General features: G+C 34.4%; 6 protein-coding genes across 6 annotated transcripts; 4 read left to right on the top strand and 2 right to left on the bottom strand.

The window, feature by feature from the left end:
• Positions 1-361: 361 nt before the first annotated feature.
• On the bottom strand, positions 362-2989 carry LOC123902800 (methylthioribose kinase-like). The gene is made up of 6 exons (XM_045952596.1): positions 2531-2989; positions 2078-2387; positions 1575-1749; positions 1297-1498; positions 848-1062; positions 362-754 (listed from the first exon to the last, which is right to left on the bottom strand). The coding sequence occupies exons 1-6, from the start codon at positions 2717-2719 to the stop codon at positions 589-591; spliced, it is 1257 nt and encodes a 418-aa protein (XP_045808552.1). The 5' UTR covers positions 2720-2989; the 3' UTR covers positions 362-588.
• A 1847-nt stretch (positions 2990-4836) lies between these two features.
• Positions 4837-5957, top strand: LOC123902801. The gene is made up of 2 exons (XM_045952597.1): positions 4837-5063; positions 5244-5957. The coding sequence occupies exons 1-2, from the start codon at positions 4967-4969 to the stop codon at positions 5819-5821; spliced, it is 675 nt and encodes a 224-aa protein (XP_045808553.1). The 5' UTR covers positions 4837-4966; the 3' UTR covers positions 5822-5957.
• A 284-nt stretch (positions 5958-6241) lies between these two features.
• On the top strand, positions 6242-7091 carry LOC123902799. The gene is made up of 2 exons (XM_045952595.1): positions 6242-6338; positions 6478-7091. The coding sequence occupies exons 1-2, from the start codon at positions 6242-6244 to the stop codon at positions 7053-7055; spliced, it is 675 nt and encodes a 224-aa protein (XP_045808551.1). The 3' UTR covers positions 7056-7091.
• Positions 7092-7988: 897 nt separating this feature from the next.
• On the top strand, positions 7989-8988 carry LOC123902798. The gene has a single exon (XM_045952594.1). It carries the CDS (start codon positions 8031-8033, stop codon positions 8757-8759), a length of 729 nt encoding a protein of 242 aa, XP_045808550.1. The 5' UTR covers positions 7989-8030; the 3' UTR covers positions 8760-8988.
• A 389-nt stretch (positions 8989-9377) lies between these two features.
• On the top strand, positions 9378-10413 carry LOC123911615. Its single transcript, XM_045963072.1, has 2 exons — positions 9378-9413; positions 9805-10413. Exons 1-2 carry the CDS (start codon positions 9378-9380, stop codon positions 10411-10413), a joined length of 645 nt encoding a protein of 214 aa, XP_045819028.1.
• Positions 10414-10505: 92 nt separating this feature from the next.
• On the bottom strand, positions 10506-14381 carry LOC123902797 (methylthioribose kinase-like). Its single transcript, XM_045952593.1, has 6 exons — positions 13995-14381; positions 13577-13886; positions 12805-12979; positions 12515-12716; positions 11950-12164; positions 10506-11037 (listed from the first exon to the last, which is right to left on the bottom strand). Exons 2-6 carry the CDS (start codon positions 13845-13847, stop codon positions 10872-10874), a joined length of 1029 nt encoding a protein of 342 aa, XP_045808549.1. The 5' UTR covers positions 13848-13886; positions 13995-14381; the 3' UTR covers positions 10506-10871.
• Between the last annotated feature and the right edge of the window lie 12100 nt (positions 14382-26481).

Raw genomic sequence — 26481 nt, 5'->3', positions numbered from 1 at the left:
TGTGGCTCTTGTTCCTTTTATAAATAGAATTGAACAATTCAACTGGTTGAACCGTAGAACGATATTGTCTATGATTTGGTTTATTTGAATGGTTTGTGTCAAGAGTCTCACATCGGTTGCGAGATAGCATGAATATATATATTTATAAGTAGAGGCAATTCTCGTCTTATAAACCGGTTTTGTAGAGCTGAGTTAGGCCCAACTCTCAATTCAAAGAGTTTGATTGAGAAGTTTAAGGTAATTAAACCATTATTCAGAAACCTCACATGTTCGATTCGATTTTCTTAGATGAACCATAAAATTTAAACCAGACAGCTTTGAAATTACAAATTGAATCAGTAGAACTGTAAAATCAGTCTTATTTAATAATAAAGTTCCAAAGGAACATCATTAATCACACAAAATTAATGTACTACACATTTATTGATGTGGACACTAATTATAAAGTGTACCACATATATAATTTGTCAGGGAAACAACCATCAACTAGTGCTCACTCAGCCAAATCTAAGATGTAATAACTTGTAAAGCAAGATACAAAAGATAGTACTGATATTTGATACAGCAAAAAAAACAAAATTGTCACGACTAAATTTGCCGAATGTATGAAACAATTTCAGAAATGCTCTCAAATTTTCTTCTTTCTTTGAGAAGTATCTTAGCAAAATCAAGCGCTCGTTTTTCACAGGTTGCCCGTTTAGCAGCATCAGTAATTGATTCAAAATCTTCAACATGTGCCACACCAACAATTCTCCTGTCAATCAAATAAAAGGTAATTGATATTGCATATGCTTATTTGATCTGAAATTCAATTTTTTTTTATTAAAATTATGATGAAGAGTCTGACCTTATCATTTTAGCAGCAGCGAATCCAAGACTATCATGAAACAAATCTGTCATGTACTTCTTCTGTACAAGTAGTTGAACCTCAGGGTTGTTATAGATTGCTGGAAGATATGCCTCGCCAGCACCATTTCTATGCTCATCCCAAAGTGCAGTGAATTTATGGTGGAAAAGATTCCAAGTGTTTTCAATTGTCTTAAGAATCCATTCCTTATAACCCTGCATAACACTGTGTTTTAGACAAGGAAAAACAATTACAGTTTAAGTGTCAAATCTATAGCTTATTCATTTACCTTTCAATGCAATGTAACATACCAAACACAAAACTTTAAAGTAAAATACCAATTATGAGATGAACAACATTAAAACAACAGAGGGAAATCATTTAAGTTTGTAAGGTAGATTATGTAGAAAATAGGCTGCACGAAAGACATGTGCGAAAAGAGGACATACTTTTCGATCATTTGTTTCATCAGCATGTCCATCTTGAGAAAAGAAAGCCAAAATAAGGTTTCCAAGGAATGCTCCAATATCAAAACCCATTGGTCCATAAAATGCAAATTCAGGATCAATAACTTGAGTTGATTCACGAGTAACCATAACCGAACTAGTATGTAGATCTGCATGTAGTAGTGCTTGAGCCCTCTCACAGAACCTAAAGGACCATGAAAAATTTAGAAATAAAAAACTAGTCGATGAAAAGAAGGAAAAAATGAGACATATATTAATACTTTGATTTCAGTTCGGCAATTTCAAGCTTCAGTAGATTGTCTTCCCGAATAGCCTCAGCATCGCGATCAAGATAAGGAGAAGTCCAATGATTATGTTCAGAAACTTTATAAGGGTCAGAGAAAATGACCTGCTCAGTGAGCCTGCATAACTCCACGTTCCCGCAAAATTCAGCAACTGCATTGAATCAGCATGACTTAAAGCTAATATATGGTAACATATGTCATAACCCTTAAGGCGGCATCAATATATAAGGATCCATGATTTAAGGATCCATGACATAAAATGACATTAATTTAGACGGTTTCTAAGCAAATGATATATAATTTTGAAACTAGTATCAATTAATTGAGGTAAGCTAGTTGAGCTAAGGGTTAAGGAGCAGGAGGTCAAGGTTCAAGTCCTGGCAAAGGAGAAAAAACTAACATAACATTGTAATACTAACAACTAACATTGCTTATAAAAAAAAAACTTAATAGAGGGCGCAAAGTACATGCATACATACCATCCCGTTTGTGATCAGTAGTAGAACGGAACAGCAGAGACGAAAAGAAGAGTGTTTTTGCAATGAAATCAGACATATGTTCAGCTAGCAAAGGATACTCAACACCAGCAACCAATCCTTTTCTTAGGATTATGTGTGGCGGCTCCAAATAACACATACCGATCAAAGACATGGTACGATCAAAATGATAAACTTCTGGTACATGTTCTGGACACAGTTTGCCCTTTTCTTTCAATGCCAAGGACTCAAAATATGCTCTCTCTTTCGTCATCTTCCATGATTCGCCTATTAAGCGAACATATGGCAGAGCCTAACACCAATTCCAATACCCAATCAAGTAAAAAAAATTACTAATTCAGAACCTTGAAATATATCAAACATAAAAATAATCCGTTATACCAGTTAGTTAGTTGGTTAATTAGTTAGTTAGTTATAGCAGTTTGATCGTGATACCTGTTTGATTACAAAAGAACCATTGGAGTTGGAAACAATGAAGACAAGATTAAGGTTGCCATCTCCAACTTCTTTAACAGATAAGTTGGAGAAATCATTGTTTAGTTTGGATGAGAGGGAAGGGATGGTTTTTATGTATTCGATCAGCGTGTTCTCGTTGAGAGGTTTGAACTCTGAGAAATTAGACATAGTAACAACTTGGTTTGAAGGAAGTGATTGCAAAATCAAGATGGAATATATGTAGTACTAAAAACTTAGTTTTGCAGCCACATCCGCATGGTATCAAGAAAATTCTATGGTTGGTGGTTGAAATTGAAAGGAAGGGAATAATAACATGAGTTCAGTGAACCTTATGGTCAAATTTTGATTTGAAAAATTGGTGCTGCTCTCACATCATGGGTTTGAGCAAGAATCATGCATAGGAAAAGGATAGAAAATAGAAAAATGAAATAACATATAGGGGGAAAATTGGTGATTAGGAATTTTTATTTTATGGTTTTTTTTTTCTAGATTAATCTTAAAAAATTGTTGGTAGAAAAGAAAACAAAATTCTTGCTCGTAGGAAATTGTGATGCTCTCCATGCGGAAATGTGGGGCATGTACCTGGGACTAGACCTTGCTCGTAGAGAGGGGATCATGCATCTTCATGTTGAAAGTGACTCTAAAGTCTTGATTGATATGGTGACAAAGAAAAGCAACTTTAAAGGAAACATACCCACTTTGGTCAGTCGTATCAGACAACTTTTGGAATTAAATTGGCAAGTTCATTTGTCACACATTTGGCGCGAAGGAAACAGAAGCGCCGATTGGCTTGCTAATTTCAGTTACTCTCTAAGTTCTTTTGATGTTCATTTTATCGAGTCTCCCCCTAGGGAGCTTCAGAGAATTCTTTTTTACGACATATCTGGGGCTTGCATGCCTAGGAATGTTCGTTTAACTATGTAGTTTCATTTCCTTTGGGCGTTAGCCCTCTACTATACAAAAAAAAAAAAAAAAAAAAAAGAAAACAAAAATAAGTATGGAATTAGTTTTGTACTAATGATTATTTATTCCTCTTTACCTAGTAAGTACCCTCACAAGTCACAAGTAACATTATTTGGTGGACACCCACTCACATGGGTGTGTATGCATGACTTTGGAAGAGATAAATAGAGATAAACTTACTTAACTCAAAATTAGTTGTATGGTAGGAAAAACTCTAAAATTTAGGAAAATGTTTTTTTACCAAGGCTTATACTACTCCCTTCGTCCTAAATTATAAGGGAAAAAAACTCATTTTTTTGTCCCAAATTATAAGGGAGAAAGTTATTTTCAAGAATTTTTTCCCTTATTCACATAAAATTAAATGCAAATTGCATTTAATTTTCTCTCTCTACCTTTTTCTCAATAAACAACAACCAATAAAAAATATTTTTTATATATTCCTATGCAACTTATTCTAAGGAAAACCCACAAAAACATATTTCAAATTATCATGTTTTACTTTTTCTTAATAAGTGTGATTTTTTTATTTTTTCTTATAATTCGGGAAGGAGGGAGTACTCCTTAATAATGTGAGCGTATTTATCCAATAATTGATGAGAGCAAGTCATGTAATTAATAGATTTGCATGTGACATTTACGATTAACTTTTTAACCAAGTTTTACTTGTTCTCATTAGTTGTTGGTAAATACTCTCAAATTATCAAGGATATTGTAGAAACGAAAATGATATTTCAACACAAAATATCAACACAAAGATGACAAAAATACGGTTTTGGAATTTTTAAATATTTTTCTAACCTCAATTTGCATGCACATGTGTTAGCAGTAATGTGTCCATATTTTGTCAGCTCTTTTTGATGTTTAAATAACAGCTCTCTTGTAGAAAATACCATTTTTGTACATTTATATATCCATTAAACACATTGAGGGCAAAATAAATAGAAAGTGACTATACATGTGATAAGTCGGTGATGTGACAGGAAGAAAAAAAGAAAAAGAAAATGTGATGTTGAAAAATTAAAAGTGTTCAAATAAACATTGTTTAAAGTTCAAACTCATTTGCACGGTTGAATTTTACACTCCCTCACACAATTGAATAAGATTAGATAAGGATCACATTCACATAAGAAAGGTCATGGCAAGAAAAAAAAGGTTATAATTAGGTAGACCAAGTTGCCCGGCCTCTTCCCTTCCCCTTGACATTTCTTACTAGACTAGAAGATTTGACTTAGTCATGAATCATGACCATATGACACCGCAATTGCTTGGAAAATTCAATATATTGTTACTTACCAAACAAGCATTTAAAAATAAAGTAAGAAAAAATGGCTTTCTGTTGCATCATCTTAATGTTACAACCACTGAACCACTTGCTTACCCTTTTCTATATAAACCACTAATCTTTGTTCACTAAACCACAAACTCATTCATTCTCCAAACACAAATACAATCATGAATGCTCTCTGGTTTTTCTTAGTACTCCTTGCTACAATGCATGGAATACAAGCAGTTGATTACAGTGTCACCAACAACGCGCTCTCTACTCCAGGTATATTTTTTAATTATACGAAGAGATACATTAAGGTTTATATAGTCAATGAGAATAATTAATAAGTTTAACTAATTAATGTACTATCAGATACATTAATAATTGAATGAACCTAAACAGTGAAAATTTGTTTATATATGAGACCAGAGGAAGTAACTAATACTTTACATGTGATATTAGGTGGAGTACGTTTCCGTGATCAACTAGGAGCACAATACGCGACACAAACACTAGATTCCGCGACACAATTCATATGGAAACTGTTCCAACAGAACACCGCTGCCGATAGAAAAACCGTGCAGAAGGTGAGTCTTTTCGTAGACGACATGGATGGTGTTGCATATACAAGCAACAATGAAATTCACCTAAGTGCAAGATATGTTAATAGCTATAGTGGTGATTTGAAAAATGAAATTACTGGAGTTTTGTATCATGAAATGACACATGTTTGGCAGTGGAATGGTAATGGTCAAGCTAATGGTGGATTAATTGAAGGTATAGCAGATTATGTGAGATTGAAAGCAAATTATGCACCTAGTCATTGGGTGAAAGCAGGGCAAGGAAATAAATGGGATCAAGGTTATGATGTTACAGCACGTTTTTTGGATTATTGTAATGGTTTGAGAAATGGGTTTGTGGCAGAATTGAATAAGTTGATGAGGAATGGTTATAGTGATCAATACTTTGTTCAGCTTTTGGGGAAAACGGTTGATCAACTGTGGAAAGATTATAAGGCAAAGTATGGCAATATTGCCTAATTAAGGATACATAAATTATAGTAGCAGTAGCTTATGTATTAAGTTAAGAATAAGCGACTTTGTCTTTATGTCGTGTAAGTTTGTATCAAAATTTAAATATTGAAACTTATGACTTAATCTATGATCTATAAGAAAATACCTGTTATGGTGAAATATCATTTTGATTTTTACTATGTTGCTGCCGTCTTTAATTCCTTGAATATTTCTTACTAGAAGACTTGTCTTGTTCATGAATCATCACCAACCATTGGATACCACAATTGCATTCAAGACAAAAACAAAAGTACTCCATAGATTATACTATACGGCCACATTCCCTCCATCACGAAATTATAAGTAATAATTTATCAAAAAAGTTAATATATTTACACTAAATAATCAACTTTTTCTCTGAGAGATATAAACACAACCACATTAACCATGCATTTTTTCTGTTTTTTCTTAGTACTCCTTGCTACAATATATGGAATACAAGCAGTTGATTATAGTGTCACCAACACCGCCCTCTCTACTCCAGGTATTACTATTCTCGATACAAGTCATTAATACGAGAAAAATATATTCAATAACGAGCGAATTATGATTACATTAAGAAGCATAGTAAGACTTATATGGTCTCCGAGAACAACTAATTAATGTAACTAATATTTTACCAGGTGGAGTACGTTTCCGCGATCAAATAGGAGCACAATACACGATACATATACTAGACTCCGCCACACAATTCATATGGAATGTGTTCCATCAAAACAACCATGAAAACAGAAAAAACGTGGAGACGGTGAAATTATTTGTAGACGACGTGGATGGAATTGCATATACATATCAAAGCATCCATGAAATTCACTTGAGTGCAAGGTGGATTAATAACATTCAGGTGATGGAAGAATTTATAGGAGTGTTATATCATGAAACAACACATGTTTGGCAGTGGTTTGGGAATAATGAAGCTCCAACTGGATTAACCGAAGGAATAGCTGATTATGTGAGATTGAAAGCAAACTATATACCTGATCATTGGGTGAAAGCAGGGGAAGGAGATAAATGGGTTCATGGTTATGATGTTACAGCTCGTTTTTTGGATTATTGTGATGGTTTAAGAAATGGGTTTGTGGCAGATTTGAATAAGAAAATGAGGAATGGTTATAGTGATCAATACTTTGTTGAGCTGTTGGGAAAGATGCCTGATCAGTTGTTTACAGATTATAAGGCAAAGTATGGCAATATAGCCTAATTAATTAAGGGGATAAAAATTCACCATTAAAATGAATAACACAATATCCTATCAACTGAACTATACTCACGAAACTAACAAAGCCCGCCCGCATTCAAGCAAGCTAGCCCGAAAAGCTTATTAATGTAAGAATAAACGACTGTATACATCATACTTTCTAAAATAATGCTATATATGTCGATATGTCTTCGTAAGTTTGAATGAAATTTTAAATAAATTCTCAACATGCAGTAACTTATGAGTCGAATAATATTTTCATTTATGGGGCGCAGATGTTTGGTTTGAGTCAAATAAAATTGCCGCTCACAAAATAGGGTGCGAACTGAAACACAGTTCGCTATTTAGAGTGCGAACACAGTTTGCACTTAGTTAAGGAGATAGTCGTTGCATTATGATGATCATTTTATGCCTAAATAGCGAGGGAGTAAATTGGAAATGCCACGAGGCGCACAAGTATAACAGGGGGCGCGAGAAGAAATTCTCAAACTTGAATTCATCATCGTGGTCACATTTACTCTCCATCACACAATTGAAGAAGGATCACATCAGAAAGCAATTATTGGCAATAACAAAAACAAAATTATGTTGCCCTCTTTCTTTGGTATATTTCCTATTCAAAGACTTACAGAAGACTTGGTCATGAGTCGGGACCATATGATATATGATAACACAATTGTTTGGAAGATTCAACATGTGGTTGCTAAAACAAACAACATTGAAGATAAGCAAGAATACTACGTCATACTCCCTACGTCACACGATTATAGGTAAATAATAATGTATAAACAGTGCAACTTATTGTCCGTTTACCATTCACTCATGTGTAATTATTTTGGAAAATAATTAACTTTTTTTAATCAATTTTTATTTATATTTAAAAACTGAAAGTACAAGTTACAACTTTTTTCTTCTATATAAAGCATGCACCAATCGTTTTGCACTAAGCAACCACAAACTCATTATCCAAAAGAAACCATGAAAGCTCTAAACACAACCACATTAACCATGCAAGCTCTCTGTTTTTTCATAGTACTCATTGTTACAATGCATGGAATACATGCAGTTGATTACAACGTAACTATATCCGTCAAGTCAAGCTCTACACCTGGTGGTGCACGTTTCCGCGATCAAATAGGAGTAGAATATGCGAGACAAAAACTAGACTCCGCCACACAATTCATATGGGGATTGTTCCAACAGACCAACAACCCTGCCGACAGAAGAAACGTGCAGAAGGTGAGTTTAATTGTGGTTGTGGAAACTGCGGGTGATGTGCCTGCAAATACAAATGTAAACGACAATATAATTCACTTAAGTGCAAAATATGTTAATAGCTATACTGGTGATTTGAAAAATGAAATTACAGGTATATTGTATCATGAAACAACACACGTTTGGCAGTGGTTTGGGAATAATCAAGCTCCAGTTGGATTAACTGAAGGTATAGCTGATTATGTGAGATTGAAAGCAAACTATATACCTGGTCATTGGGTGAAACCAGGGCAAGGAGATAAATGGGATCATGGTTATGATGTTACTGCTCGTTTTTTGGAATATTGTGATAGTTTAAGAAATGGGTTTGTGGCAGATTTGAATAAGAAGTTGAGGAATGGTTATAATGATCAATACTTTGTTGAGCTGTTGGGTAAGACGCCTGGTCAGTTGTTTACGGAATATAAGGCAAAGTATGGCAATATAGCCTAATTAATCAAGGGGTTAAATAAATAAATAAATTACTATATAGTTCTATATTAATGTGAGAGAATAAACGACATATATATGTCGATTAGTCTTTGTAAGTTTGTATGAAATTCTAAATAAATGTTAGCATGCAGTTACAACTTATCAGCTAATTTATGATCTATAAAATAAAAGCTACGGGTTATGTAAAATGGTATTTAACCAAAAGTAAACAATAGTTGAAATTTTACAAATTAAGGATGTTTGGATTTAGTTTATTTGAATTTATCTACTATCAAAGGAATCAAAAGGCAAGATTGGGAGATAGAAGGTCAGGCTTGTCGTCAATCAAGGGGTTCACTCTGAAAGAGGACATCGACTACACTAAGACCTTATCCCCGCTTTCTATTCCTTCCCGGCCTGCTATCGTCAACGATTTTCATAAGTTCTCTAAAATAATTTATAACTTATACATAAATAATTTAACATTATTTTATCTTATGCTATAAAAATAACTTATACATTATCTTCAAAAACAATATCATACATAAAGACGCATCAAGATAAAGATCTTGACTTTGACTTTAGGTCAACCTCATTGGCACCCAGGGAATGAGTATTGAAAAAAAAATTGTGATAGAAATGGCCTTGATTTCTCACTCCCTAGTGTTTTTTATGGTATTTTTAAATTTTTTTTACAATGGAAACTTAAGATCTGATGCATATTATTCAAGTCCCTCATCACGAGACCAAACCTTATGCCAATTAGACTTATTTCTAAAAAAATGATTTCTTATTAGAGAAAATATAGAGGAGGAATTTGATTGGTGTTGTTAAATCATCTCTGAACGTTTCACAATTTATATATGTCATCATGCTCCCTGCACCCCCTTACTTCCCGCTATTTTATAACCGCACAAACCTCCAAACACCTATAAAAGCACCTCAAATGAATGATCTCATGCAAAATACACCTAAAACAACAATGGATAAACAACACCTAAAGCGTGTCCTTTTGTTCCTCCTAACTCTAGCAGCTGCTAATTGTGCCATGTCAATGGACTATTAGGTGTCCAACAATGCCGGAGCCAGCACCGGTGCTGCCCGTTTCGACAAAGAAATAGGTGCAGATTATGCCAAGCAAACACTCAGCTCAGCCACAGAATTCATACAGAAACTCTTTCAACAGAACAATAATGTTGACGCCAAGAGTGTCGAAATAGTCAATGTAACAATTGAAAATATAGACGGCATTGCATTTGCCAGTAATGACATAATTCATATAAGTGCGGCCTTTATTGAAAAATATCGTGGAGATATAAAAAAAGAGATTATTGGGTTGATATATCACGAATTGGCTCATATATTGCTGTGGAACGGAAACAGCATGGCTCCTTCAGGACTCACCGAGGGCATAGCTGATTTTGTGAGGATGAAGGCTGGTTATGCTTCAGATCAATGGAGTCCTCCGGGTGTAGGGGACCAATGGGACCAAGGATATGAGGTCACAGCTCACTTTTTGGACTTCTGTGATAACATCAAAAATGGGTTTATGGCGGATTTGAACACGATGATGAAGACGAGTTATAGTGAGAGTTACTTTAATGACTTGCTAGGGAAGCCGGTTGCTCAGCTGTGGAGTGACTATAAAGCCATGTATAATAATAACACTAACTAAAGAAACCATACCCCATAGCTGGTGCTAATACGAAAACAGATAATGTATTATAATAACCAATTATAAAGGAAAATTGATACCACCACAAAACATTAAATATAAGGTAAAATATATTATTTAAATCCAACAGCATTAAAATTACAATACTGAATCAGTAGAAGCATCATCTTATCCATCATATTTGATAATTGAGTATCATATCAAAAATAACTTCCAATGGAACCTTATGTAATCACACGAAACTTGTAAACAACACAGTGTACACTATTGCAGTGTTATGCCATCAGTACCATCTCGCCACAGAGAAGGTACGAGAAAATTCATTCACTATACATAACTTGACATAGTAACAGTTATCCAGTAGTAGTACTCACCAGGCCAAAATCTAAGAGATGATATATTGGAAAACAGATAAATGATGGAGGTAAAGGTATTGATATAGCAAAACCTTGTCAAGACTAAAATTGCTGAATTGCTGAGACAATTTCAGAAATGCTCTCAAATTTTCTTCTTTCTTTGAGAAGCGTCTTAGCTAAATTAAGTGCCCGACGTTCACAGGTTGCCCGTTTACCGGCATCAGCAATAGATTCAAGATCCTCAACATGTGCCACACCAATAATTCTCCTGTGTGTCAAATAGTTGAAATGGAAGAATTAGTCATAACATAACACGTTCTCATTCTTCTATGGACACAGGCTGTACAAAACAACCCACGGAATTCCAACTAATGCTACTCAACTAAGATTAGGGCAGGGCAAATGATACTCTGGACTTGACACCAGGTTTTTGGAATCTATTTATTTTTCCTTTATACAAAGCAGGCCTAGTGAATATAACACCAGGACAAAAAATGCATAATGGCATTAGCTGTTAAAATCCATGGTTCAATTTGCGCATGGGAATGAGAAAAGGTCTTAAGATGAATCAGTTCCATTATAATGTATCATCTTTTATGATGGATATGCTCCAAGGTAGGTAGGGGTAACCCCAACTGAACTTGACTGAAAGTTATCTTTTTTTGAACAAGCTGAATGTGATTGATATTGGACATATAACACTAAGGTATATAAATACCGTCGAGCAAGACAGGTTTGTTTCAAAATCAATTTTGATGGAAACAATAAATTTCAAAAAGGGAAAAATATTAAAAATACTAGCAATGAGAGAAGACAGGGAAGTGAAGGAAATCATGCTAGTATTTAGTCCACAGGCACATGTACACCATATTTACACATATACAAATACAACTGGGAAAAAATCACTAGAGCACTTTATCAAATTATAGTTCATTGACCTACTAAATCCTTCCCAATAATTCGATTTTAGTTTTATCCTTCATGTCAGTCCTACTTAACGGTACTTCGAGTTTGACTTATCGTGTCCACATATGCCCAAATCAACTAACATGCGACTCTACCAACTTTTCTACAATAGAAACCACTCCATAGCATTCGATTGAAAATTATTATTACAACCTCATTTTATTGTTTTTATTAAAAGAGCAAAAAAAAATAAAAAATCAAGAAAAAGATGCACCTTATCATTTTGGCAACACCAAATCCGAGACTATCATGAAACACATCTGTTATGTATTTCTTCTGTACAAGTAGCTGAACTTCAGGATTGTTATAGATTGCTGGAAGATATGCCTCACCAGGACCATTTTTATGTTCATCCCAAAGTGCAGTGAATTTATGGTGGAAAAGATTCCAAGTGTCTTCAATTGTCTTAAGAATCCATTCCTTATATCCCTGCATAACATATTGTGTTAAAGAAAGATATAGAAATGTAAAGATCAGAGGATAAGAAAACTTCAACAAAGAAAAATAAGAGAAAAAAACACTAACAGAGAAAGGGTACTCCTAAAAACTAGTCGATGTTGGAGAGATGTCTAATCTCTTTATATATCCAACATCCCAATTCCGTAAAGAATATCATATGCTGAACACCTAAGAGAAACCATGCAAATTATTCTAGCCTGCAACCAAGTTTTCCATTGTTGCTAATGTTGGGCTAAGAAATCTTATATTATGTGTTAGTAACAAATACAGAACAAAATGAAAGATACAGGCCAATAAAGACATAGAAATAGGGGACCTACTTTTCGATCATTTGCTTGATCAGCATGTCCATCCTGAGAATAGTAAGCCAAAATCAAGTTTCCCAGGAATGCTCCAATATCAAAACCGATTGGTCCATAAAATGCAAATTCTGGATCAATAACTTGTGTTGATTCCCGAGTAACCATCACAGAACCAGTGTGTAGATCTCCATGTATTAGTGCCTGAGCCTTTTCACAGAACCTGAATGAACATAAATTCTCATCAACAAAAAACCCAAACAACAAAGCTACAGCATAAAAAGAAGAATAAAGTGAGCCATATATAATACTTCGATTTCAGCTCAGCAACTTCAAGCTTCAGTAGATTGTCTTCCCGAACAGCCTCGGCATCTTGGTCAAGATAAGGAGAATTCCAGCGATTATACTCAGAAACTTTATAAGGGTCAGAGAAAACAACCTGCTCCGTGAGCCTGCATAGCTCCACATTCCCGCAAAATTCAGCAACTGCATCAAGCCACATTTATTAGGGCTAATGGTAACATGTCTTGAGATAATATCAAATATATAATCATGAGTTTAAAAATCTTATGTATAGCCACAAAAAGAGGACATCATTTACTCCATCCTTTTAAGGTTAGGGCTTATTAAAAAAATCGCATTTAGGGCTTGTTTTAGATTGGTTTGAATTTATCTACCGGCATAAGCACTCGTGACACTTACGGAAACGATTGACATGTCCATAAGTTGTTTTGGTCTAATTTGTACTAACTCTTCGGGATAGCTTATGAAAACAGCTTATAACTTATATGACACCAATTTGACTTTATATCATCTTTAGTTATATAAATAGCTTATATATAAGCACTTATATGGTAAACATTTATGCTATAAGTGACCAGTCAAATGGTAAACATTTATGCACTTATATGGACAGGGAGGCAAAACACAGACAAATCATAGACACATTAGAGAAACCGATGTTTCCGGTACAAAAACAAAATTAAATAACCACTATCAGCTCAATTGAATCTCAAGCAAAGTATGAGATTATAAAATATGATACTTTCAAACAGTGAATAAGACTTGAAAGAGTAATCATACCGTCCCGTTTATGCTCAGTAGTAGAACGAAAAAGCAGAGAAGTAAAAAAGAGTGTCTTTGCCATGAAATCAGACATATGTTCAGCTAACAAAGGATACTCAACACCAGCAATCAACCCTTTTCTGAGAATTATATGAGGCGGCTCCAAATAACGCATACCAATCAAAGACATTGTACGATCAAAATGATAAACTTCTGGAACATGTTGAGGACACAGTTTACCCTCTTCTTTCAAAGCCAACGACTCAAAATAAGCTCTTTCTTTTGTCATTGGCCATGATTCTCCTATTTAACGAACATATGGCAAAGCCTATAACAACAATGCAAAACCCATTAAAAATCTCAATAAAAAGAAACGAAATTTGGAAAAACCCATGATTTATTTGAACAAAAAGATTGGTGGGTGTGAAAATTGTACCCGTTTGAGGACAAAAGAACCAGTTGAGTTTGAAACGATGAAGACGAAATTAAGGTTGCCATCTCCGACTTCTTTAACGGATATGTCGGAGAAATTGTTGCCGAGTTTTGATGAAAGGGAAGGGATTGATTTGATGTATTCGATGAGTGTGTTCTCGCTGAGAGGTTTGAACTCAGAAATTAGACATAGTAACTTGGTTTGAGCGATGGTGGTGGTGCAAAGTGAAAATAGAATTTGTTGTGTTATGCTTTAAGTTTGACTAAAACACGAGTGAGTGAATAATCGGAGTTCACTGAACCTGGTCATATTTTCTATGCCTATTATTTTTTTCCTTCCCTCAAAGGGCATGGTTCTTGTTGTTGATTTACTTACCTATAATAAAGGCATGATTCTTGTAGAATCAAGTAGCATCTTTAAGAATATCGCATGTAGGTACTACTAAAAAAAAGAGAGTTTGTTGGGTTAATATACATGTATGTGTTGAGTAGATAAAGAAAACACATTCAAACACCAAAATAACTAAATAAAATATGCATTCATAGACCTCTGGTTTAGGAGATTCATTAAAGCTGTTGCCTACTGCCAAGTGCCATATTGATACAGCTTACCAATCAGAGAATTAAAAAACAAAGATCTCATCACAAAAAGCTAAAGTTCAGAATGAAAATAAAACATCATAACAAATTCAACATTGATGGTGATCTATGGTTGAGAAAGATATCGGTCTATTGTCTGATTGAGCTCTTCTCCTAATTTATCATAAATTGCATCCAAGATAACCCCAGAGTTATGCTTCTCTCTTGCTATATCTCCTTTGATCAATGCTTTAAGTCCCTTTCTACCTTTGTTAATACCATAATTGTTTCGCATAATAACCAGCTCTTCCTGTGCTTCCTCTTTGGCAGTTATGTGAATTGCTATTTCTCCTTTCATGGCTGCAATTTCATCTTTCAGTATTGTGATTTCATCAGCATGTTGAGCTTTGAGATTTGCAATTTCTTGTTTCATGGTTCCAATTTCATCTTGAAGCTTGTTGTGTTCCGTCTGATTTAGAAAATTCTCTCTAGCCTTGTTGAACTTGTATTGCAGCAAGCTGATTAAAGATCTCATTAATGGTGTTCCGAGTAGGTGTTGATTTGGCAGTTTCATTGATTATTGCAAGCTCCCTCTCATCCCAATCACGTATCTGTATAACATTAAAACAAACAAATCAATCAACTCAGCAATTTATGCAGCAATTTATAGAACAAAACACACGGCAAGCACAGACACACATAGCTTCAGGCTCAACTATGGACATGAACCAGAAAACAATCAATGAATCAATTTTAAAATGAATTGTTTCAAGCACAGATACAGCAGATGCATACACACATAGCTTCAGGCTCAACTATGGACATGAACCAGAAAACAATCAATGAATCAATTTTAAAATGAATTGTTTCTTCTTCAAAGAGAAGTGTAAATATGGTTCAGAATTACAAAACCAAATCAACAAGAAGAAGAAGAAGAAGAATTTGGTGTTGAACTGTCCAACAAACTCTACTGGTTCTGTAATAAGATCCAGTTTTCTATTCATGACATGAGTGATTAAAAATTGAAAATGGTTTGAGTTTTTCTTGAATTAAAACTTGTGTAAATTCATATTTCATGAATGAATCAAATTCTAAATTGATATGGGGCTTCTCTAAACTGTATCATGACAAACAAATTACTGGAAATGCAAGAAAGCGACCGGTCAACTGCAACCCGTTTTGAAGAAGTTGAACATTGGAGAATTCAATTTGAAAAGTCAACCTTATTTTTTCATTATAATTTTAAAAGTTAAATAAATAATTTTAAAAGTTAAATAAATAAAAGGCTTTCGTCATATTATTATTCTGATAATAATTAAGCTAATAATAATTAATTATTATTAATACAGTACTAATAATAAATAAGCTAAGCACAGAAAAGCTTACGTTTACTCTCCCACCTCCGACACCACCTCCTCTTCCGCCGTTGCCTCCTCTGCCGCCGTTTCGGCCGCCGTTGCCTCCTCTTCCGCCGTTTCGGCCGCCGTTGCCTCCTCTTCCGCCGTTTTGGCCGCCATCACCTCCGAGCTGTTCTTGTATCACGAGCTGATCAAAGTTGGTTCCGGCGTCGGAGTCAAGTATGATACCGGAGTTCACCTGATCGGCGGTGATGCTGAAACCACTTGACATTTTGATCCTGCAAAACGATATGATTAAACGCGATTAAGAAACGGTTAAACAGAAATTCACGATTGATTAACAGAAAGTGTCAATTGATTTGTACATTGAAACGGTTACATATGGAAGTAAAAGCAAAATATCAAGACAAAACTTCACCATCAACATGATTATAGTAACGCATGCAATATGCAGAAATGAATCAAAGAGAAGAAAAATTCTCCGATGAACAACCTCAATAGTATAGCTAGAGAGAATGAGTAATGGAAGAAAGAAAGAAAAACACAGAATACAAAATCAATTAAACTAAACTACGATTGAACTATAATAATAATAATAACACATGACAATGCAGAAATGAATCAAAGAGAAGAAAAATTCTCCGATGAACTATAAATGAATGATATATTATATTACATTGTTGAAACATGTACAAGTATATGGTGTATATATATCACAGGAGATATACATCACAGTAATTGAAAAGGCTATTGTTATGCCTAAACTTAAGCTAATTGTAACTAACAATAAAAGACATAATTCTATACAATTATCATATCCTTTAATGATTTTGATTTCATCGGATATGTGTTACAGCTGGCCCATTACGCCCCCTCAAGATTAAGGTTCCATCAGTGACCTTTATCTTGGATGTGAGTTCAGTGAACTTAGCCGTAGGCAGAGGTTTAGTAAGTAAATCCGCCAGCTGGTCCTTTGTAGACACATGTGTAACAATGAGTTTGTTCTCTTGAACTTGTTCCCTGACAAAATGATAGTCCAAGGATATGTGCTTCATTCTTGAATGGAGTACAGGGTTGGAGCAAAGGTAAGTAGCACCCACATTGTCACATAATAAACGAGGAGGATCATTCATCGGAATTTGGAGCTCATGAAGCAGGTTTTGGAGCCACATTAACTCAGTAGTTGTAGTGGCAACTGCACGATATTCTGCCTCGGTGGAAGATCGTGCCACAGTTCGTTGCTTTCGTGAGAGCCACGAAATGGGGTTGCCTCCAAAGAAGATGATGTACGCTGAAGTTGATGTTCGATCATCGCTGTTGCCCCCCCAATCTGCATCCGAGTATGCTACCAGGTTGTTTGTAGTTGTTTTTCGTAGCATAAGACCATGATTCATTGTTTGTTTGGTGTACCGAAGAATACGTTTCAGATGCTGCAAGTGAAGAGAGGTTGGTTTATGCATGAACTGTGACAATTTATTGATGGCGTATGACAAGTCGGGACGAGTGAGATTAAGGTACTGAAGTCCACCAATTATCCTGCGATACTCGGTGGCATCGGTGGATGTTGTGCCATCATGGAGTTGTAGCACGGCTGTAGAAGAAAGTGGAGTGGAAGATGGTTTCGCCCCCTCCATGTCAAACCTTTGTAGGAGCTCACGAATGTATCTGTGTTGTGTGAGAAAAATTCCATTGCTGGTAGGAATTATTTCGATACCCAGAAAATAATGAGGTTGTCCCAGATTTTTCAATGAGAATCTATGAGAGAGTGCCTTGATGAAGTGTTGAAGAAATGTGGGATTATTACCTGTGAGCAGTAAATCATCTACATAGACTAAGAAGTAAGCCATAATTTCACCCTTGTGATAAGTGAAAAGAGATGGATCACTTTTGCTTGTTTGGAATCCGTAAGATAGAATGAATGCCTTGAGAGAATCATGCCAAGCACGTGGAGCTTGCCGAAGACCATAGATTGCTTTGTGAAGTTTGCAAACATAGGTGGGATGTTCCACATCTTTCATACCCGGTGGTTGATCCATGAAAACCTCTTCAGTGAGTGCTCCTTGTAAAAAAGCATTGTTTACATCAAGTTGATGCATTGGCCACTGATTTGAGATTGCAAGCGTGAGAATAATTTTGATTGTTTGTGGCCGAACAACTGGGGCAAATGTCTCCTTGAAATCAATACCAGGACATTGTGTGAATCCCTTTGCAACAAGACGTGCCTTATAACGAGCAATGGAGCCATCACTATTTCGCTTGATACGAAATAACCATTTGCATCCAACAATATTTTGTCCAGCCCTTGGAGGCACGAGAGAGAATGTGCCATTTCTGATTAATGCTTCAAATTCATCTGCAATTGCCTTGCGCCAATGAGCATGTTTCATGGCCTCACGAATATTGGAAGGTTCCAAGTTTTCTGGTAGGGGATGTTTGGATACAGTGTACATCCTCTTTGGTTTGAATATGTTATTCTTGGACCTTGTGATAATTTGGTTTGGCTCATGAGAGGGTGGTGGAACTGCAGAGTTATCAGTTGTGATAGTAGTAATAGAATCAATAGAAGGTGTAGAGACATCATTACCTGACATAGCATTTGAAGGCATGAGTTCCTGATCTTCAAGGGACATAGCAGATGACGTGAGCGGGTCATTGTTATGGATTGGAATGTTGGTATGAAGAGGTTGAGGTGTGTCAGTTGTAGTTAAGGATGGTGATGGTGTGGGTTTGGTGAGTTGAATGTAAGGGAATATGTGATCAAAAAATTTGACATGCCTAGAAGTGTATATTTTGTGAGTTTTAGGATCAAGACATATGTAGCTGTATTGGGATTCTTCATATCCGAGAAATATGCATGGTTGAGACCTTGGTTGAAGTTTGTTGGAAGCATAAGGTCGCAACCATGGAAAACAGAGACAACCAAATGAATGGAGATGTGAGGGAGTTGGAGTTTTCTTATGAAGAGTTTGGTATGGTGACTGCATGTTAAGAACAGGTGTTGGTAACCTATTAATTAGGTACACTGCAGTTCTAAATGCAAATGACCAATATTCGGGTGGCAATTTTGACATATGTAGTAATGCTTTTCCAGTTTCAACTATATGTCGGTGGCGTCTTTCAGCTGGGGCATTCAGTTCAGGTGTATATGGTGGTGTGGTGAGGTGAGATATGCCATGAGTGTGTAAAAATGATTTTAGTTTGATAAATTCTCCTCCATTGTCAGAGTACAATGTGACAATTTTTTCTTTGAAATAATTTTCAACAAGATTTTTAAATGTAGGAAACAAAATAGAGACATCTGATTTATTTCTTAATGAATAGAGCCATACATATTTGGTAAAATGATCAACGAAAATTACATAATAAGAGAAACCATCTATAGATCTAATGTGGGCTGGACCCCATACATCAGTATATATAAGTTCTAATGGTTTTTCTGTTTTAATACTAGAGACAGAGAAGGGTAGTTTATGACTCTTAACACTATTGCAGGATATGCAAGGTTCTTGTTGGCTCTTTATTTTGCAAGATGGAAGTAGATGTCTTAGAATGCGGTCAGAAGGATGCCCCAATATGTGATGCCATGGTGGAGGAATGGATGTAGTTGTGACATATGACTTTGGTGGGAATGATGGATTGGGCATGTGGTAGAGTCCGCTGCTATGCTGCCCTCTTAGAAGAGGTTGCCTTGTCTTCAAATCCTTTATCATGAAATGATCAGAAAAAAATTCAATGGAGATAGAGTTAGTGTGACATAGAGATGAAACAGACAACAATTTTTGTGTAATTTTTGGCACATGTAAAACATTTGATAGATGAAGTGATTTAGAGGGAGTGTGCAGAATAGTTTTACCAATATTAGAGATGGTATGTCCTGAACCATCACCAACCACTAGTTGATCCGAACCTGTGTATGGTTGAGCGAGATGCAATTGATCCAGATCATTAGTGATGTGATGGGTTGCTCCTGAGTCTAGAATCCAATCCGAGACACCTGGTGGCATGGCTCTAGTGTGATGAGCAATGGGAGTCTGGTTCCTTCTTGGAGGATATCCACGCAGCTTGTAGCACACTTTGGCTGAGTGTCCTGGTTTTTCACAGTATTGGCACACTATGCGCCTTGATGGGCTTCCTGATTGGTTGTAGGCCTGTTTTCCAGTTCTATTGTAAGACTGCTTCCCTTTGTAAGCAGTATTTGCAGTAGCAAGAAGAGGGGTTTCTTGCACAGTTTCATCTCTCTTCAAATAGTTTTCAAAGTCTGAGAGGAGATCATGAAGATCATCAAATCCAATAGGATTTTCTCTAGTTCTGAGTGCAGCAGTGACCTCACGGTACTCAGTTCCAAGTCCATTCAAAGTGTGGATGACTAGATCAACATCATCTACCGGAGAACTTATGATGGCCAGCTCATCAGATAATGCCTTGATACCATGAAGGTATTCAGCAATGGATTTTGATCCTTTTGTGGATCTAGAAAGCCTCTCTTTTAGATGCATGATTCTTGAGCGAGTTTTGCTCGCAAACATCTTGGTGAGAGTATCCCAAGCTTGTTTGGAATTTTTCACATTACCTAACATGGTAATGATGCTGGCATCAACAGAAGAAATAATGGCATGAAGGATCAATTGATCCTGTCTTTTCCAGCGTGTATAAGTTGCATCAGTTGTGGCTGGACTTGTATTAGTGCCATCAACATAGCCTATGAGGTCATAACCCACAAGGAGTGCATTGAATTGAACACTCCAGGCAGGAAAGTTGCTGTTAGTCAATTTCAGTGATGAATGTGTGTTGAGTGCAATAACAGAATCTTTGTTTGAGGTTATGGGAATTTCAGAAGTTGTGGATGAAGGCATGATGAAGAAAAAGAAAAAGAAAAAAATATGGATCGATGCTTTTAAGCTATTTGCTCTGTATACCATATAGTGTTACAGCTGGCCCATTATAAATGAATGATATATTATATTACATTGTTGAAACATGTACAAGTATATGGTGTATATATATCACAGGAGATATACATCACAGTAATTGAAAAGGCTATTGTTATGCCTAAACTTAAGCTAATTGTAACTAACAATAAAAGACATAATTCTATACAATTATCATATCCTTTAATGATTTTGATTTCATCGGATATGTGTTACAGCTGGCCCATTATGAACAACCTCAATACTAGTATAGATCGAGAATGAGTAATGGAAGAAAGAAAGAAAAACACATTAAACTACGATTGAACTATAATAATAATAACACATGACATTAATGCAGAAATTAATCAAAGAGAAGAAAAATTATCTGATGAACAACCTCAATAGTATAGTATAGAGAGAATGAGTTAGTAATTCACTTCTTCAGAATGATGGTTGAAAGAATGTGAGAGTGGTTGAAGGTGTTTATATAGTATGAAGGATGATAGTACCGCTGGCGGTTTTGCTTGCGTATTTGGTGCGATTGGAATGGAAAAAGCGTCTTGAAATTTCTAACAGAATTCATTTCGATGCTTTTCCCAAACTACCCCTATGGAAATTCTGTTTGGTGTCGTAATTCAAACGTATCTCGTGTCCATCATCGATCATTCATATTTAATCAGACGGTAGATAACAGAGGATTACCAGAAAATATCCTCTTCGTTCCCTAATGAAACAATTTTGTGTCAAAAAAATTATAACATATTTTTTGTCTTATCTTTATTGATTAAAAATAAATTGTAATATTATTATTGTTTTTATTCTCATAAAACTCTTATTTAAGTTTTTTTCATTTTTAGTACAAAATAATTTTTATAATAATAATAATAATAATAAAATATTAGGAATGGGAGTATATAGTTGTAAATGGCACGAGGTTTTCAACTAGCTTAGATATCATGACTACCATATATTTAAAAGAGTAATTCTAATTGGTTCACAGTGTTAATTAAACTCATATTTGTATGCAGTCACTTTAATTAATACCAAAATGAAAGTATTTATTTATGGTTTGAAAAAATATAAATGAAAATATTTATCATTAGCTATAATTACTAAATATAGCTGAATTATATTGAATAGGCATATTTATCATTGTCATGACAGATTTCATGCAATAATGATATATATGTATCTACATCTCTTAATTTTTTACACATATTTAGTTAAGGTTTTTTTTTTTTAATCACAAATAAATTCACTCATGTAGCTTGTTTTTATTGGTCGATAGACACATACCTTCAATTTATGAAATGGTAGAGTATAACCCACCTTTAATTAATTAATCAAATTATCATTCTAAATTAGTAAGGTGTACCTTTTCAGTTGGACCAAAATACTCATTCTTTTTAATTAATTAACCAAATTACCATTAATGGACGCGGAATCAGTGTCGCGCGCGTACCGCATGACCATGGTTACAGGCCGTTGAGTTCCATCAGACGGCCAAGAGCTGATCTCATCAAGACTGTCTGATCAATCAGACAGCCCAGATCATCCCGTTTCATCGTATTACAGTGCGTGCAGCACACTGGATAACAGTCTGGAGAGAGAAGAATCTTGCTTTTTAAAAGCTGGACATGTGGCGCATTATGACTGGCTGTGTGTTTTTTTTTTCCATTTAATACTTTAAACTCAATTATTTCGTTGTAAATTAATTTTTTATTTTTTTATTTTTATACCAAAATTCATAAAAAAAATTTGTCTACAAATAGAAACTTGGTTCATTTGATTTGGACAAAGAAAAAAAAAACTTAATTTTTCACTACCTCAATCTCATTATTATTTTTATATTAATATTTATTTTGAAATTAAATATCTTTTTTTAGTGAAATCAATTTCAATAATCATTTCAGCGATCAAAATTCCTCTAATTACGTTATTTATATGTTCTATTGCATTTTAAATTATGTGTATCGTACTAAGTACGTTACTTGTGTGTTGTAATTTAACACGCACCACTCAATCAACTCACTGAAACCATTATACCAGCAAAATGGTTTCAGAATATAACTCTCTGAAACCATTCTACCAGCAAAATGGTTTCAGAATACAACTTTCTGAAACCATTCTACCAGCTAAATGGTTTCAGAAGCAAACAATTAAGAATCTACTCACTGAAACCATTATACTAGTAAAATGGTTTCATAATACAACTATGTGCAACCATTCTACTAGTAAAATGGTTTCAGAATCAAATAACTAATAATCAACTCACTGAAACCATTATACCAGCAAAATGGTTTCAGAATATAACTCTCTGAAACCATTCTACCAGCTAAATGGTTTCATAAGCAAATAACTAAGAATCAACTCAATGAAACTATTCTACCAGCAAAATGGTTTCATAATACAACTTTCTGAAACCATTCTACCAGCTAAATGGTTTCAGAAGCAAACAATTAAGAATCTACTCACTGAAACCATTATACTAGTAAAATGGTTTCAGAATACAACTATGTGCAACCATTCTACTAGTAAAATGGTTTCAGAATCAAATAACTAATAATCAACTCACTGAAACCATTCTACCAGCAAAATGGTTTCAGAGGACAACTCTCTGAAACCATTGTACCAGCTAAATGGTTTCAGAAGCAAACAATTAAGAGATTACTCACTGAAACCATTCTACCAGTAAAATGGTTTCAGAATACAACTATGTGCAACCATTCTACCAGTAAAATGGTTTCAGAAGCAAACAATAGTTTTTAATTACCGTTTTATCTCATTTAATTAACTAAAAATAGTTTCAGGTCTCCAAAATTTTCATAAAATATATCAAAAGTTCTAGAATATTATCTAATATTTTATTAGAAACAAATAAAAAAAAAATTGGTTTCAGAGTACAAATCTATGAAATTATTATTATTATTTGTTAAATGATTTTAAATAATCAGCGGAATTTGTGAAAATAATTCCATGACTTGAACTAGGGAGAGTGAGGTACACAAGAAGGTTCTAAATAATTCATAGTACTTTACATAAAAATTTGGAAATTTTTTATGGAATTATAATATTTTTAATTACCATTTTATCTCATTTAATTAACTAAAAATAGTTTCAGGTCTCCAAAAATTTCATAAAATATATCAAAATTTCAAGAATATTATCTACTATTTTATAAGAAAAAAATCAAAAAAAAAAACGAACCTCCCTGAGGCATCACGCGCCCCCACGCGCCGCCAGTGAGAGTGGGCGGCGCACTGTTCATCGTCTTCTCAACCCAGTTTCTGCAAAACGGGTCGCGCGACCCTGTTGTTTGACCCGGTTCGATCTCCCTCAATACTCATGTGGCTTGTTTTTATTGGTCGATAGACACATACCTTCAATTTATGAAATGATAGAGTATAACCCACCTTTATTATAAGAATCAATTGGATCGAAGGGATTACATGTGTTTAAAATTAAAATCAATATATGTTGTTGGGTTCTAACAAAAAAAAAATCATAAGAATGCAAGAAAGTTTAATGGGTGTGCTCAAGGTGCATAATTACAATTAGAATAGCATTCGAAAAAGTCCCTTCCGGATGCGGTCTCCACATCCACAAATCCTCAACCAAAGAAAAAATCACCGGTTCCAAAAGCTCACTCAATTGAGCCACAAAGATCTTCCTCCCAACGGAAGAGATTTCTATGCTAAGAGAAGGACCAAACTCATCTCTCCCCTATAAGCTCGCAAAACTCACTTATGAAACTAGTATTTTGCTAATTTGAGAGAGAGAGAAGAGTCGAGAGGAAAACCACCGATAAAGGGGTCTCACCAATCCAAAGAGAGGTCCAAAAGAAAGAAGCCAAAATTAACCTTAAATCACACTCATCCATAATATATGAAGAAGAGAAAAATAGTGACGGTTATAGTTAAAATAAAAAATGGTGCAAACACGTGATGTTTGATTAGAATAGTCGGGTCGTTTTATTTTCTAGATCAAGACACTTGTTATTTATAAATTAAATACAAATAAACTCAATCATGGTCATATTACATGGGTAGGGATCTTCTCAATTTAAAAAAAAAAAAAAGGAGATGTCACACACAACACAAGTCAGGCATTAGGAAATCGATTGAACCAAACGTGGTATAAGTATAACAATCTTGAAGAAAATCGATTGAATTTGCCACTAAGCTATAATGAGGGCAATATAATTATATTTGGTACATAAAGGTATATATCATGTTGAATAAGAAACATATTTATTGTGAAATTTGTGACATATTTGTGTTATATATTAAGAAGCATGTTTTTTTGTGATTATATATATATATATATGTAAAGAAAGCTACATTAATTTTTAAGATTTAACAATTTGATTAAATTGTTTGACAAGCATGAGATATATATCATTAGACTTTTAAAATGTGGAATACCTAAATATAGAGACATTTATCAACAGTGAGTATTACTAAAATATTCCAATAAAAATTAAAAAAAAAGTTTCAGATGAGCAACAATGTAACATTATACACTAAAGAGACGTGTGCTAGTGAATATAATGAAAGGAAATACACATGATGGATGTGATGAGTCACACTTAATTAGTGGAAGATAACAATAACAAACTTGCTGAAAACTTGGAGAGGGGATGTGTGGGAGAGAGAGAGAGAGAGAGAAAAATTGAAGGAGTAGCATAAATAGTGGAAATGTGGAATAACCAAATGTATTAGGAATATATCATGTATATATGAACCTTCTCTTCCCCTCTGATTATTCTCTCTCTGTTCTGAACTTTCCTACCGAAAACTTGAGAATTTTATCTTCCATTAATACCCCTCTGTACCAACATATATCACATATTTTTTATTTTGTGTACTATTCATATGATTTATATTGATCATATTCTTCTACTAATATATACTATAAATATAAATATTAGCGTATGAGATGTTTGATTTGTCTTGATGAGTATTTTTAATAAAATATAATTTAAGATATTAATGATTAAAGTTGTACATTAACAAACATGACAATGGTTAACTATGTCATTTATTTTAGGACGAAGGGAGTACTAAACATTACGTTGGTGCTTTCATCGAGAGTTCTACAATAAATAAAATAAGATTGGAGCAATTCTACTATATATGGTCATGATTCCAAAATTATTATATATCGATACATATATACATAAATAATAAAATAGAAATTTCATCTTAAAAGTGAATAAATAGAGTATTCGGAGTCTGAACCCCAACTCCTACACATATATTTAAATATTTGTATTTGTGCCTACTAACGTATTAAATGAAATACGATTGAATATTTTTCTTGATTGATAAAAAATAAGGTTGAATATAAATGTACAAGTGGAATCATTTTTACTTTATAAATTAATTTTGCAGGATTGAATTATATAACTTGTCCGACATTTTCATTAGTATAAAAGTTATACAAAGTTCAAATTAAGTAAAAACTTTTTAAGATAAAGTTAAAGTAGTTTTTTTTATATATATTTTAAATTGGATATTTTTTGCATGCAACTAAAGAGATTAAACTCTTGAATTTTGTGCGATTCAAATAGGTTGCGAACTCTTAAGAGTTTTGACTTTGCTGTATGACTAAGGTAGGGATCTAATTAAGCTAGATGAGATAC

The sequence above is a fragment of the Trifolium pratense genome, linkage group LG1 (genome assembly GCF_020283565.1).
Source record: "Trifolium pratense cultivar HEN17-A07 linkage group LG1, ARS_RC_1.1, whole genome shotgun sequence".
Classification (NCBI taxonomy): Eukaryota; Viridiplantae; Streptophyta; class Magnoliopsida; order Fabales; family Fabaceae; genus Trifolium; species Trifolium pratense.
This window is presented reverse-complemented; position numbering and strand designations above follow the sequence as displayed.